We start from the raw sequence: 13,679 nt of genomic DNA, 5'->3' as shown, positions 1-13,679 counted from the left end.
TTCCTTCTCTCTCTCTCTCTCTCTCTCTCTCTCTCTCTCTCTCTCTCTCTCTCCAGATATGAAGGGCTTTTCGCATTTAGATAATTAACCTTACTTTCCTTAGTCCTTACATTTTGTTCTCAATTCGTACACTTGACTGGAAAAGTAAGATAGTTATATAAATATGTAGAATCATTTGGTTAATTCTATCGGCTCTGTAAGGAGACTGGCAACTGAGTGGGCCTTTCTCCTTTATAATTTTGTTGCCCTTGGCCAGTCATCCCCTCTTCCATTAAAAAGTAAAAAAAAAAAAAAAAATCCTTGCTAAACTGTCACTCTTGTTCATCTTGACACCTTCCATTACAACGTATCAAACAATTACTATAATCTCGATAGTGTCCTTGAAAACCCACCCTTTAACTCCTTCAGTACTGAGGCACATTTTTACCTTGATTTTTAATATGATTACATTGTTTTATTTGCTTTAGGAAGGATCTATGAAGGTCAAAAGATTAATGGCGAGGGTCTTTACTGTTCTAATCCTAACATATGTTTCTGAAGCTGTGTAAAATCGCTTAAAATAAAAACTAAAATGAATATGGAAATGCGGCATGGTATTGAAGGGGTTAAAAAAAAAAAAAAAAACAGAAGATCCAAACCAACTATCATTAGCATCACGAAATAAAAACACGTTGAAAATAAAATAAAAAATAATAATAAAAAGAAGAGAAAAAAAAACTACAAACAGCTTCCAGTAGTACGTATTATAAAAAAAAATAGATAAATAAATAAATATTGGAGATAGATAAGACGACGCTGGAGCACTTCAGAAAACAGACCTTATTTACTTTCCTATACCGCCGTGCTCTCAAGTTTCCCGAGGCTCGTAAACAAAACAGAGGAAAACAGTAACGAAAGACAAAGATCCATTTCGAAGCGTTTGCACAATTTACCATTCAGGTTTTCCCACGTCGAAGGAGAGGAGGGAGAGAGGGAGTGTGTGTGTGCGTGTGTGTCTGTCCATTGAGTGTCCGGGTAGCTGGTAGGGTTGAGGAGCGAGGGGTGGTGGGTTGGCAGGGGGCAGGGGTGTCTACAGGGGCAGCATGTCCTCTTCCTCGCTGTATTCCTGCAGGGGCGAGCGCCGTGGGAGGAAAGAAAGTGGTTATAAGAACTCTTCCTTGACGATCGGAATGTTTTTATTTGGAGTGTCTGTGTGTGTGTGTGTGTGTGTGTGTGTGTGTGTGTGTGTGTGTGTGTGTGTGTGTGTGTGTGTGTGTGTGTGTGTGTGTGTGTGTGTGTGTGTGTGTGTGTGTGTGTGTGTGTGTGTGTGTATCATTTAAGCATCAATCTATCTATTCTATATGTCAATCTATCTATCTATCTATCTATTTTTATCTTTTTATTATATTTTCAGTCATTCATCCATCTATCTATGCTTGTCTACCTATCTATCTATGTATCTATCTATCTATCCACCTATATATATCTATCTATCTATTTTATCTATCCATTCATTTATCTGCTTATGTATGTATGTATCTATTTATCTATCTATCTATCTGTATGTGTGTGTGTGTGTGTGTGTGTGTGTGTGTGTGTGTGTGTGTGTGTGTGTGTGTGTGTGTGTGTGTGTGTGTGTGTGTGTGTGTGTATACCCTACGCGTGCTTCTTCTCTACACACACCTTACTGAAGCCGACGATGACGGTGGTGGTGGGGCAGGAGGAGGCCGTGAGGAGGAGGCGGGCATTGCGGGCGGCCTGCTCACAAACTGCGTACTGGGGTTCCTTCGGGTAGCAGGGAGTGAGGCGGAAGTAAATGTACATCTCGTCAGGACAGATACCCTTGTTACGCTGAGTCTAGGCGGGGAGAAGGGAGAAGGGAAGCAGGAGTGAGAGACAAGACAGAAAGGTGTATCGGTGCTTTGCTTTTACCACTAAATTCTAAACCACATTCGCGTCAGTCCATCACTATATTCAAAAGGTTCTTCTTAATGCTTCACGTGTTTTCAAGGACGTCTTTTTATGATTCTAGTGACAAATTAACAAGATTTCTACTGTAATAACAGGAGAAACACCCTTGAGAACCCGGTTAATCATCTCTCTGGCCTTTGAAAATAGTGGTGGCGAGAGACCAAAGCGTTTCTGAACACTGGCCGCTGTTTGCATCACGTTAGCCTACCATTGATCGAACCATGAGCGGCAGGGAGTACTTGAGAAAGGCCCACTCGCTGTAACTCTCCACCTTGTTCCCGTCCACGGTGCCGACCACCGCCAGCACCAGCTTGTGGAAGTCCTCGTGGCTCTTGAAGGAGATTTCTTCTTCTCCTGCTGGAAAAACTCCTCTACACTCCACGCCTGAGAGAAGAGGACCAAAAACACTTTAGATCAGAGTTGTTCATTTTCTCTTGCTTGCATTCGAGAGAAGAGAATAGAAGCGAGAGAAAGACGAAAGTCTTGTGCACTGAGGCCACGAGACAAAGGGAGACATGTAGTTAACAAGATGAGGAGAGCAGTTGACATGAAAATAGTGGTAGAAGATAGCAAGAAAAGAACATTGTGGCGGTGAAAAGGAGCTGAAGACAGTCAATTAGAAGAGAGGAGTTGATAAAATGAAGCGCTTTTTATTCCACCCTGTTTGAAGTAACAATATGACTGGAATCCCTTTATACATGTGAAGTATACTCCATACATGGGAGGATAGGGTTCCTGTACAGAGTAAGGAATTATTGGGATGAGAAAAAAAGTGACGTAGAGAAGTTAGAACGACTAACTTCATAAAGTCTATTTTCGCTAGAGATGAAATGTGAAGGTTCCAGTTTAGATTAGTTTAGATTATAAGCAAAGGACAGAGTGAGGATGTTCAGTGTAGAAGAGGGTGACAGTTGCTTGTCATTGAAGAAGAGGGGACAGTTGTCTGGAAAGCTGTGTCGAGTTGATAGATGGAGGAATTGATTGTTTGAGGCAGTGATCAATACCAAGCTTGCTTTGCCCTAATCAGAAATTTGAAAGAGATCAGAAGACAGGCGCTCAGTGGTAATCGTTATTGCTTTTCTTATCTCATTTCTATTTTTTTATTGTAACTCCACGTTTATTTTTTGCTCGCTTTATATATTTTCCTATTGTCTTACTGTTTTGTATTGCATTCCATTATACACTTTTTTTTTTTTTTTAAGTTTAGTTTGATTTCTTGATATTTGTTTTCCTCACAGAACGCGTTATCTCCCTCATTAATTCAGTCTTTTATCTATGTATTTATTATTCATTTTTTTCATTTATTTATCTATTTATTATTCTTTTCTTACTTCAACATTTTCGTCTTATATTGATTTATTCGATTTTGCATTGCTTTCTATTCCTTTATTGTGTTAAAAATTATTGCTAATATTTATTGTTACCTGTTGCTGCCTTTTCTATTGATTTATTGATTTATTTTATTTATACGTTTCTCTCTATTATTTGGTTTTAGTTGAGTCTCCGTTGACTTTTGATACTTTCGTCTTGTTATTACTTTCTTTTGTTGCTTTTCTTTATTTTCATATTTTTAATTCCTTGTTGTTTTTTTCATTTGTTTCAAGTTTGTTTTTAGTATTTCTTTTCTTTCTTTCATGCTTTCATTCTGTTTCACTTGAGATTTATTTGACCTTAATACTTGTCACTCTTATTTATTCATCTTATTTTGTTGATTTTCTTTTTATTTTAGTTTTTATTCCATTTTAATTCAGTTTTGTTTACATTTTACTTGTTATTACTTATTATTAACTTTTCCTCTATTTGTTTCAGTTTAACACTTACAAGTATTGCTAATTACAGCTTGTTAGTGTTTTTTATATATTTTTTCTTTTTTTGCTTTCATATCTTTATTTTGAACTCTTTTTATTCGTTTTAGTTCAATTTTACTTACTTTTGTTATTCTATTTATTCATTCTTATTTCTTTTTACTTAATTTTTTTTTGTATCTCTTGGTCATAACTATTTACTACTGCTTTTCTATACTTCTTCCGTTTTGATCATTCTATCTATTTATTTATTTCCTTCTTATTCTGCATTTTCTCTTTTCTTTATTTGATTTTTATTGATTTTCTTTCCCTTTACTCTGTTCTTATTCTTAGTCTAGATCTTTTTTTTTTTTTTTTTTCCTTTTGTTTAGTCTACATTTTTTTTCTTTTGCCTTTTTATTGTCTTATCTATTTTTTTTTCGTTCGTTTAGTCTACATCTTTTGTCTTTTCTTCTTTTTATCTATTTTTTGTCGTTTTATTTTTTTTTTTTTTTCGTTTGTTCTTTTCGTCTAAGTTTTGTTGATATTTCTTCTTTTATTTTGTCTAGATCAATTTTCTCGTCTTTTTATTCTTTTTTATTTTTTTCTTATTTATCTTTATTTTCATTTCATTTATATATTTTTTTTTTTTTTTTTGTCTACATTTATTTTTTGCCTTGATTTTATTTTTTTATTTTTTTTCGTTTGTTTAGACTACATTTTTTTCCTTTTTCTTCTTTTGTTTCGTTTTTTTTTGTCTACATTTTATTCATTTTTCTTTTTATTCTTTTCATCTAATTTCTGTTGATATTTTTTCCTTTATTTAATTTCCATCAATTTTTTTATATTTTTATTCTTTTTATTTGATTTGTATTTTCTTCCTTTTTATTCTTTTTTTATAGATTTTTCTTTATTTAGTCTACATTTTTTGTCCTTTATTATTTTTGTTTTTTATTTCATAGATTTTTTTTCCTTAATTTAGTCTACGTCTATTTTCTTGTCTTTTATTATTTTTTTTTTATTTCTATAGTTTTTATTTCCTTTAATCAGTCTAAATCTACTTTTTTTTCTCTTTTTATTATTTTTTCCTTTATTTAAATTACTTTTTTTTTGCTTTTTATTTTTTTTATTCATTTTCTATAGATTTTTTTTTTTTCCACTTCGTTGTGTCAGGGCATTCCGAGTCATCAGCAGACCTTATCACTACTTAATCACTAATACTTATACTTATTACTACTTAATGCTACTTTTTTTCCTTACTACTAATTATTACTACGTTTTTTCTATTTTTTCAATTTTTTTTTTTTTTTTTTATGAGCTTAGAGTTACAGTGGTGGAGGAGGGAGGGGAGGCAGGTAGGGGTGGAAAGGGGAAAAATAAAGTGTTTACCTTTTCTTTTTTTCTTTTTTTCATTTTAGCCTTTTTTTTTCAGTTCACTCTTAATATTTACTAGTTTTTTTTATTTATTCATATTTTTTGTTATTTTATTTTCTATTTATTTTTTTTCATTTATTTAATTTTTTCTATTTTTATTTTCATTTTTATTTATTTATTTTTCTTGTTTTTATCAACTTAGGTAGGTAGCAACGCCATTCTAACTACGTGCTCTACCTACGATGGTGGAGGAGGGAGGTGCCGGCAGGGGAAATGGAAAGTGGAAAAATAAAGTCCTTCTTTTTCTGTCAAAATAATGTTTACCTTTCCTCTTTTTTTTTGTTTTTTTTTTTCTTAATATTTTATCCTTTTTTTTACTTGTCCTCATTTTTTTTTTCTATTTGTTTATTTCTTTTTTTATTTATTTTGATATTTGATCAGCTTAATGTTACAAGTAGCGGCGCCATTCTAAGTACACATTCTACCTACTGTGGTGGAGGGGGGAGGTATCGGCAGGTAGGGGTGGAAAGTGAGGAAAAAAGCATCTTCATTTCTGTCAAAATAATTTTTACCTTTATTTTTTTTTCGTTTTAGTTTTTTTATCTATTTTTAAAAATTACCACTATTTTTAACTTATTCATCTTTTTTTTTCTATTTGTTTATTTATTTATTTTTTTTTTTATCAACTTAAGGTTAAAGGTAGCGGCGCCACTCTAACAACGTGTTTTACCTACTGTGCTGGAGGAAGGAGGTGGCGGAAGGTAGGAGTGGAAAGGAAAAAAAATTGTGTTTTCATTTCTGTCAAAATACATGTAGAAAGGATTTCAGTGACCACGAAGCTCATTGTAGTGAACACAATGCTATGTGAAGGTATTTCTTAACAGTGACAAAAGTAATGTAGTGACGATGTTGACGAGAAGGAGAGTCTGAGGTGTAGTAAAGTTTAATAGGTAATCCGACATGAGGTGTGATCTGAGACACACCTTCACATTGCATTGTGTCCACTGCAACACTGAGCTTCCTGTTCATTGGAATCTTCTTTACATCTGTATTGTCAAGAATGAAAATACCATATTTTCCACTTTCCACCCATACCTGATAAACTAAAACGAAACAAAAAGGAAAAAATAAAGAAAAAGAAGCAAAATAGTAATAAATATTAATAAACAGGAGTAAATAAAGCTGATTGAAATCGGAATATAAAAAAGTTAAATACACTAAGAAAGATTAGTAACAAAAAAAATGGTGAGTAATTTAGAGCAAAAACAATAAATATAAAAACGAAATAAAAAGAAATTAAAAATAAAAAAAGCCATAAGAATAATAGATAGCGATAATTGATGTAAATGAATATTATGAGTAAAATGAATAACTAAAATGAAACTTTTAAAAATGTTAGAAATAGAGATAAAAAAAATGGTACTAGTAATAGATAATAAGTGATAGTAAGCCAAACTGAAGCGAAATTAGAAATAACAAACTATAAATCAAAAGCAGTGTAAGTAGTTTGTGTCTCGTGAGTCCAAAACCTGAGACCTTTTAGTGTCACTCACTGCTTGTTTCTTACTCTCACTCTACAATTACAAGTTCGTCTCTACCTAACCTAACCTAACCTAACCTAACATAACCTTAATCTAATCTAAAGTAACCTAACCTAACCTAACCTAACCGTAAACTTATCTAACCTAACCAAACCTTAACCTCAAACTAACCTAATGTAACCTAACCTAACCTAACCTAACCGTAAATTTATCTCACCTAACCTAACATAACATTAATCTAAAGTAACCTAACCTAACCTTAACCTAATCTTATCTAACCTAACCTAACCTAACCTTAACCTAATCTTATCTAACCTAACCTAACATAACTTAACTTGACTCCCGCCATTTCAATAAAACTTCTGACTTTCATTTCCTTCTGCATGTCGCCTTTAGTCTAATACAATGAATCCCTCGTGATACACTGTCTAACTCGTTTTTAGAGACTAGAAATGTAAAAACCGTTCGCATTATTTACTGTTCGTCTCTTTCTCTCTGGAATCTAACATAATCATACGAGCGTTGCAAAAGTAAAACGTAAATTGATATGAGAGGAAAGGAAACAGCAAATCTCAACATAATCTCAACCCTGGAACTCCCTACCTGCTTTTGTATTTCCATCTACCTATGACCTGAATTCATTTAATCACTTCAGTACAAGGGACGCATTTCTTATTTTGAGGTTTGGGTGACTAGACGATTTTATTTACTTTAGGAAGGGTCTATGGAGGTCAGAAGATTAATGGCTACAGCCCTCACTATTCTAATTCCCCACATCAGTTTCTGCAGCTGTATAAAATCACCAAATAATAACCAGAATGAATATGAAAACGTGTCATGTTATTGAAGATTTTCAGAGAGAGGTTTCAAGACATTTATCCTATTCTTTTGACTAACTTTCTTGGACCTGCTCGGGACCTGGCATCAAAGTTGGCCTTTATGTTTAATAGTTTTTGTTACCCTTGACCACACTTTCCCTTACTATTTTCTGTATTTCATTAACTTTTCTTTTTACTGTCCAACCTCTTATTTTCTCCCCCCCATTGTCTAACATTATTGGATTGATTAGATTCCCTTTAACATGAGGAAATTAATAATAATCACACAAGTACAACCAAAATAGCACGTGTCTTGATATGAGAGGCAAGGAAGCAACATCACACTTCCTACCGCCTGGAAAGATGCCACGAGAGAGACCTAATATTCCCTGTACTTTATTGCATCGAACGGTTTTCACTTTTCTGGCCAAACGACTCTATAGTTTTTCGTTTAAATTTGCGTTGCGATCATTACATCGATCAGGAAGAGGTTAGTGCTTAGGGACACACACTTGATGTTCCTCCGGTGCTGCTGCCTCCACCTTCACTTGTCGTTAGGTGCTCGCCGTGTGCTGCAGAGTGTTTCCTTTGTGTTAGACTTTACCCTCACGTTTTTACTTCCATGATCCATTGTTATATAGCAGCAGTGAGTCAGTTTGAATTGTATAAGTGGCATAGATATTATGACACGCTTTTCTTTCGTTGGAGTGAGCTTAAGCGATTTTACTGAGTCTGAACGTAACTACGGGCACTTTTGAGAGACATCACTCCTGCTGCCACTGATGTCTTGCAAAACTCTAAACTTGTAGTGTTTCATTATGTTTGAGAAAAGTCACGGACGTTAAGTGGTTTATAGATTTAGATATACGGTAGAACATAACACTTCTTTCATACTCCAATTAATTATTAAAGACGTTTTTTTAGAAAGTATGTTTTAGTAATGATTGAATGTAGTGTTATGTCTTATTTAAAACGTTCCATTCTGATATATGTGTTGTACGAGATTCACTCACTCACAAACGTAACCTTTTCACCGCCACGGACTTCCCTTAAAGTTCACAACGCTGTAGAAAATGGTTTATATAGAAAGTCAGAAATAAAAAGAGAGTCAATTTTGTCCTTTGTAGGTTGCAGAAATATCTATTTAACTTGCAGCCATTTTACTTATGTCATCATATTAACTCACAGGCTAGAGAAGTTATTAAATCTGATTACATGTTCCGCCAGTTATGTGAAGGGAGTTATGAGGCAGACCCTTCCCGAGACTCAGCATTAGTCACGTGTTCCGCTCACATGCTCGCTGTGATCTGTGAGTTGTGGCCGCCGGAAACAAGAACGCACTCTCAAACGTTCCGGAGCTTCATGTCCATTACTTTCAACAAGCTCCAGTGAAAGTTATTTGAGTTTCCGAGGATATTTCTATGATACTAGTAATGATTTAAGAAGAATTAGGAAATGTGAGAGGAGAAATACCCATGAAGAGCCGAATAATCATCGCTGTGGCCTTTAAAAGCGTTCCTGATGAGCCGAAAGTGTTTCATAATGAGAAAATAGAAGACTCTTCATGATTCAGTGGTTGAGAAAATATAGGAGGAAAACAATCATGAGAAGGGGAGTAACCATCTATGCGGCCTTTGGAAACAGTCATGATGAATGTGTAGCGTTTCAGAATCCCTCCCCCTCACCTGGTCCCTCCACGCCTTGGACGAGAAGTAGATGGGTGTTGCCATGCCGTAATTTGGCCAGTCGACGGGTTTCTTCTTCTTGAGTGATGGCCGCTTGGAGGTGGTCTTGTTGGTCAGCGCCTGGTGCGGGAGAGGCCACATGGGCAGCCCGTGCACGTACCACTGATATTTAGTCGACTTGAGCACCTTCACATCATTCACAGCCCAGTACGGGTCGTCGAGCACCGCCTGGAAAACACACACATGTTAGTGGCGGGCGGCGGCGGCGATGGCGGCTACAGGCAGGCCGTTTGTGTCCAGGAAGCTGTGTTTGTGGCTCAGCCTCGCGTGTTTCACCTGACGAAGGTACTAAACATTTCCGCTGAAGACTCACCCTCACGCACTGCTTGCCTTGCTCCTACTCCTGCCTCTCACTCTCACTTCTGCCTCTCACTCTTGCCTCTCACTCCTGCCTCTCACTCTCGCTCCTGCCTCTAACTCTTGCTTCTCACTCTCACTCTTGCCTCTCACTCCTGCCTTTCACTCACTCTTGCTTCTCACTCCTGCCTCTCACTCTCACTCTTGCCTCTCACTCTTGCCTCTCACTCTCACTCCTGCCAAACAGTCTTGCTTCTCACTCCTGCCCCTCGCTCTCGCTCCTGCCTCTCACTCTTACCTCTCATTCTTATTCCTGCCTCTCACTCCTGCCTCTCCCTCTCACTCCTGGCTCACACTCCTGCTTCTCACTCCTGCCTCTCATTCCTGCATCTCACTCCTCCCTCTCACTCCTGCCTCACACTCTTGCCTCTCACTTCTGGCTCTCACTCATGCCTCTCACTTCTGTCTCTCACTCCTGCTTCTCACTCCCTCACTCCACAGCGACACACACACACACACACACACACACACACACACACACACACACACACACCTTAGCATCGCCGGAGTGCCACTTCGGGGAGTCGTCAAAATCGTCGCGGTGAAGCAGGAATATCGCGAACTGCTTGAAGACCTTGGTGACGTCAACGTGCGGCGCGGCGCGGAGACACATCTGCCGCAGCACCGACTCCCTCACGACGGTGGCCTGGCCGGGCTGGCTGAACCTGGCGGGGAAGGAGGCGGGAAGGGGAAGGAAAACAAGGAAAACACTGCACATGCTAAGGGCGACCCGCGCTGCACCAGACAACCCGCTCTGAATGTGAACGAGGTCATTATGGAGGGAATGGCCGGACTGCAAACCCCGCGGCACATCAGACCTCACACACACGGCAAGGAAGGAGTAACTCACCTGATGTGCTTACACTCCTCGCCCGGCAGGTAGGCTGAGGAGGGGGAGGAGGAGAGGGAGGTCACGGAGGAGGACTGCACAGGCCCCTCGCGTCCCCAGCCAGGCACCGCCACCACCACTACCACCACCACCGCCACCAGGACCCGCAGCCACCACACGCCCATCACTGAGACCAACACGGAGGAGGAGGAGTGTAAAGGAGAGTAAAAAGTGCAAAACGACTTCACGGACGACGACTAACACACACACACACACACACACACACACACACACACACACACACACACACACACACACACACACACACACTTGGACAGTTATTTATTGACCACTGGATAGCGTTTGCAAGTTTTTTTAAATTCCACTCAATGAATTTGGTATAAAACATGTTAAATGAACACAAGTTGTATATGTTTACTGCACTTCACAAACCGAGAGAAGTATTACACTGCAGTACATATGTCGTAAATAACTGTTAGTATATACACAAACAATTATAGATCTATGAAGACATTATACTAAAGATCACATTATCCATGACTGATATATAACCATATATCTGGTCATTTTTTAGTTAACTACACTGCAAGGAATAAGTTGTTTGAAAATATAAAGGGAAGCAGTAAAAAGTCTATAAATCTGCATGTTGCAATCCCTTTAACTTCAAAAATACACGTCTATCTATATATCCTATCAGGTTTCAAGAGTTTATCTAATATTTTCAAAGTTTTCCAGTGAGGGCACCAAGAACCAGATTGTTAAGCCAAGTTTCATATGTTTAGCTAATCTTTTTAAAGCTTCCTGTACTCAACACTAACAACCTAATAATTAAATCCATTACACACACACACACACACACACACACACACACACACACACACACACACACACACACACACACACACACGGAAGCAGGGCAGCGGGAGGTGGGAAGAGTCTTACCTGGTCTTAACGAGGCTGGCGGACAGGCGGCAGGACCCGAGTGTCAATACTGGGTTGGCTGCTGGATGACCCGTCAGCAGCTGTCGATAGTCGCCCGCACCCTCCACGCGGCGCACGAATTTCCCCCTCGCTAATTAAGGTAACAACGATAACACCTGTACCGAAGCTCACCTGGAACAGAAACGTACGAGCCACTTTCAATATAGGTCAGGTCAGGTTAGGTTAGGTTAGGTTAGGTTTGGTTAGGTTTGGTTTGGTCAGTTTAGGTTAGGTTAGGTTAGGTTAGGTCAGGTTAGGTTAGGTTAGGTTAGGATAGGTTAGGTCAGGTTAGGTATGGTTAGGTTAGGTCAGGTTGGGTTAGGTTAGGTTTGCTTAGATTAGGTTAGGTTAGGTTACTTTAGGTTTGATTAAGTTAGAATCCGTTAGGTTGAATTAGAATAGGTTGGTTTAAGTTATATTGAATTAGATTATATCATCCAGCCTAACCTAATCATTTTTTACCTTAATTAATCTAACCAAACCTTTCCTTATCTAACTTAAACCTTACCTAACCTAACCTAACCTAACGTACCTTCACATAAGCTAGCTCAGGTAAACCAAACTCTCTTCCTCACCTTCCTCGCCATCCTCCTCCTCCTCCTCCTCCTCCTCCTCCTCCTCCACCTCTACTTCCTCCTGCCCTCTTTCCTCTCATACTCATACTCATTCTCTCCTTTTTCCCTTCTTTTTCCCTTCTTTCCTCGTCCCAGCTTGCCACCATCACTCTGCGGGCGAAGAAAAGGGACAAGCTTCCACGAGAATGGTTGAAAATTTACTGCCTCTCGTAAGCTGAGCCAAAACAGCAAGTGAATCCGTCATTAATTTGCATAAGAACGAGAGACGACGAGAGAGAGAGAGAGAGAGAGAGAGAGAGAGAGAGAGAGAGAGAGAGAGAGAGAGAGTTATGCAGGCCCAGAGAGTGCTGTGGAAGTGGCCAAAACAAGGTGTAGGAAGGAATAACATGAGAAAAAAGAGTAATAAAAGGACAGGACAGAGAGAGAGAGAGAGAGAGAGAGAGAGAGAGAGAGAGAGAGAGAGAGAGAGAGAGAGAGAAGATAAGATCACTGTTGCAAAATTAACCACAAATTTCACTTTTACACTTCCTCTTCCTTCTCCTCTTCCTCGTTCCCATCCTCCTCCTCCTCCTCCTCCTCCTCCTCCTCCTCCTCCTCCTCTTTCTCTTTTACTCCTTCATTTTTCTTTTTAATTTCCCTCGTTACTTCGTGTTTCTTCTTATTTTCCTTCTCTTTCCTCTTAGCTTTCTGTTCATCCTTCTTTTGCTGTTTCTTTTTCTTTCTTTTCGTAAATTTTATGCCCTACTTTCTCGGTTCTTGTTCTTATTTTGCTTTTTTTTCCCTCCTCCTCCTCCTCCTCCTCCTCCTCCTCCTCCTTATCTTCCTTCTACTCCTCCTCCTCCTCCTCGTCCTGCTCCTCATCCTCCTCCGCATCTTTTATTCTTCGAAGTTCCTTTAAGTATTTTCTTTCTCCTCTCTCTCTCTCTCTCTCTCTCTCTCTCTCTCTCTCTCTCTGTTCTTTACTCCTCTTTCTCCTCCTCTTTCCTTTCATCCACCTTTTTTTGTTTTTAGTTAGTGTTTTTTTGTTTCTATCTTTTTCTTTTTTCCTTATCTCTCTCTTGTTCTTGCTATTTTTTACCCTTGTACAGTACCAGCAACAATAATAACTACAACTACATTTTCTGCTACTACTACTTCTACTACTACAACTAATGCTACTACTACTACTACTACTACTACTACTACTACTACTACTACTACTAGCACTAATACTACTACAGCTTGGAGCTCCTAAATCCGGAATTACGTAATCCGGCATAATTTTAATTTTGCGGGAATAATGCAAATTTCCCGGAATGTTGTAAGTTTGCCGGAACGCCGCTGTGACGCTGTGGTGCATGTGTTTTTGCTGTATCCTTGTACATGCAGATTTACTTGTACAGCTAACTCACACACACACACAGACACACACACGCCCAGTAGCTCAGTGGTTAGAACGCTGGCTTCACAAGCCAGAGGACCGGGGTTCGATTCCCCGGCCGGGTGGAGATATTTGGGTGTGTCTCCTTTCACGTGTAGCCCCTGTTCACCTAGCAGTGAGTAGGTACGGGATGTAAATCGAGGAGTTGTGACCTTGTTGTCTCGGTGTGTGTTGTGTGCCTGGTCTCAGGCCTATCCGAAGATCGGAAATAATGAGCTCTGAGCTCGTTCCGAGGGTAACGTCTGGCTGTCTCGTCAGAGACTGCAGCAGATCAAACAGTGAAA

At 38.6% G+C, this 13,679-nt stretch overlaps 1 protein-coding gene across 1 annotated transcript in view; it reads right to left on the bottom strand.

Annotated features, from left to right (window-relative positions):
* Positions 1–13,679, bottom strand: part of LOC123508837 — a 14,224-nt gene continuing 545 nt past the window's right edge. The window contains 8 exon segments of the mRNA XM_045262775.1: positions 1–1,105; positions 1,663–1,836; positions 2,159–2,289; positions 2,292–2,334; positions 9,153–9,380; positions 10,063–10,234; positions 10,420–10,585; positions 11,362–11,532. Coding sequence (XP_045118710.1) covers positions 1,070–1,105; positions 1,663–1,836; positions 2,159–2,289; positions 2,292–2,334; positions 9,153–9,380; positions 10,063–10,234; positions 10,420–10,583 — 948 coding nt within the window. The 5' untranslated portion in view covers positions 10,584–10,585; positions 11,362–11,532 and the 3' untranslated portion in view covers positions 1–1,069.

Source organism: Portunus trituberculatus, chromosome 25, assembly GCF_017591435.1.
Source record: "Portunus trituberculatus isolate SZX2019 chromosome 25, ASM1759143v1, whole genome shotgun sequence".
Lineage (NCBI taxonomy): Eukaryota > Metazoa > Arthropoda > Malacostraca > Decapoda > Portunidae > Portunus > Portunus trituberculatus.
Note: the sequence above shows the minus strand (reverse complement) of the source record. Positions and strands in the feature narration are given on the sequence as shown.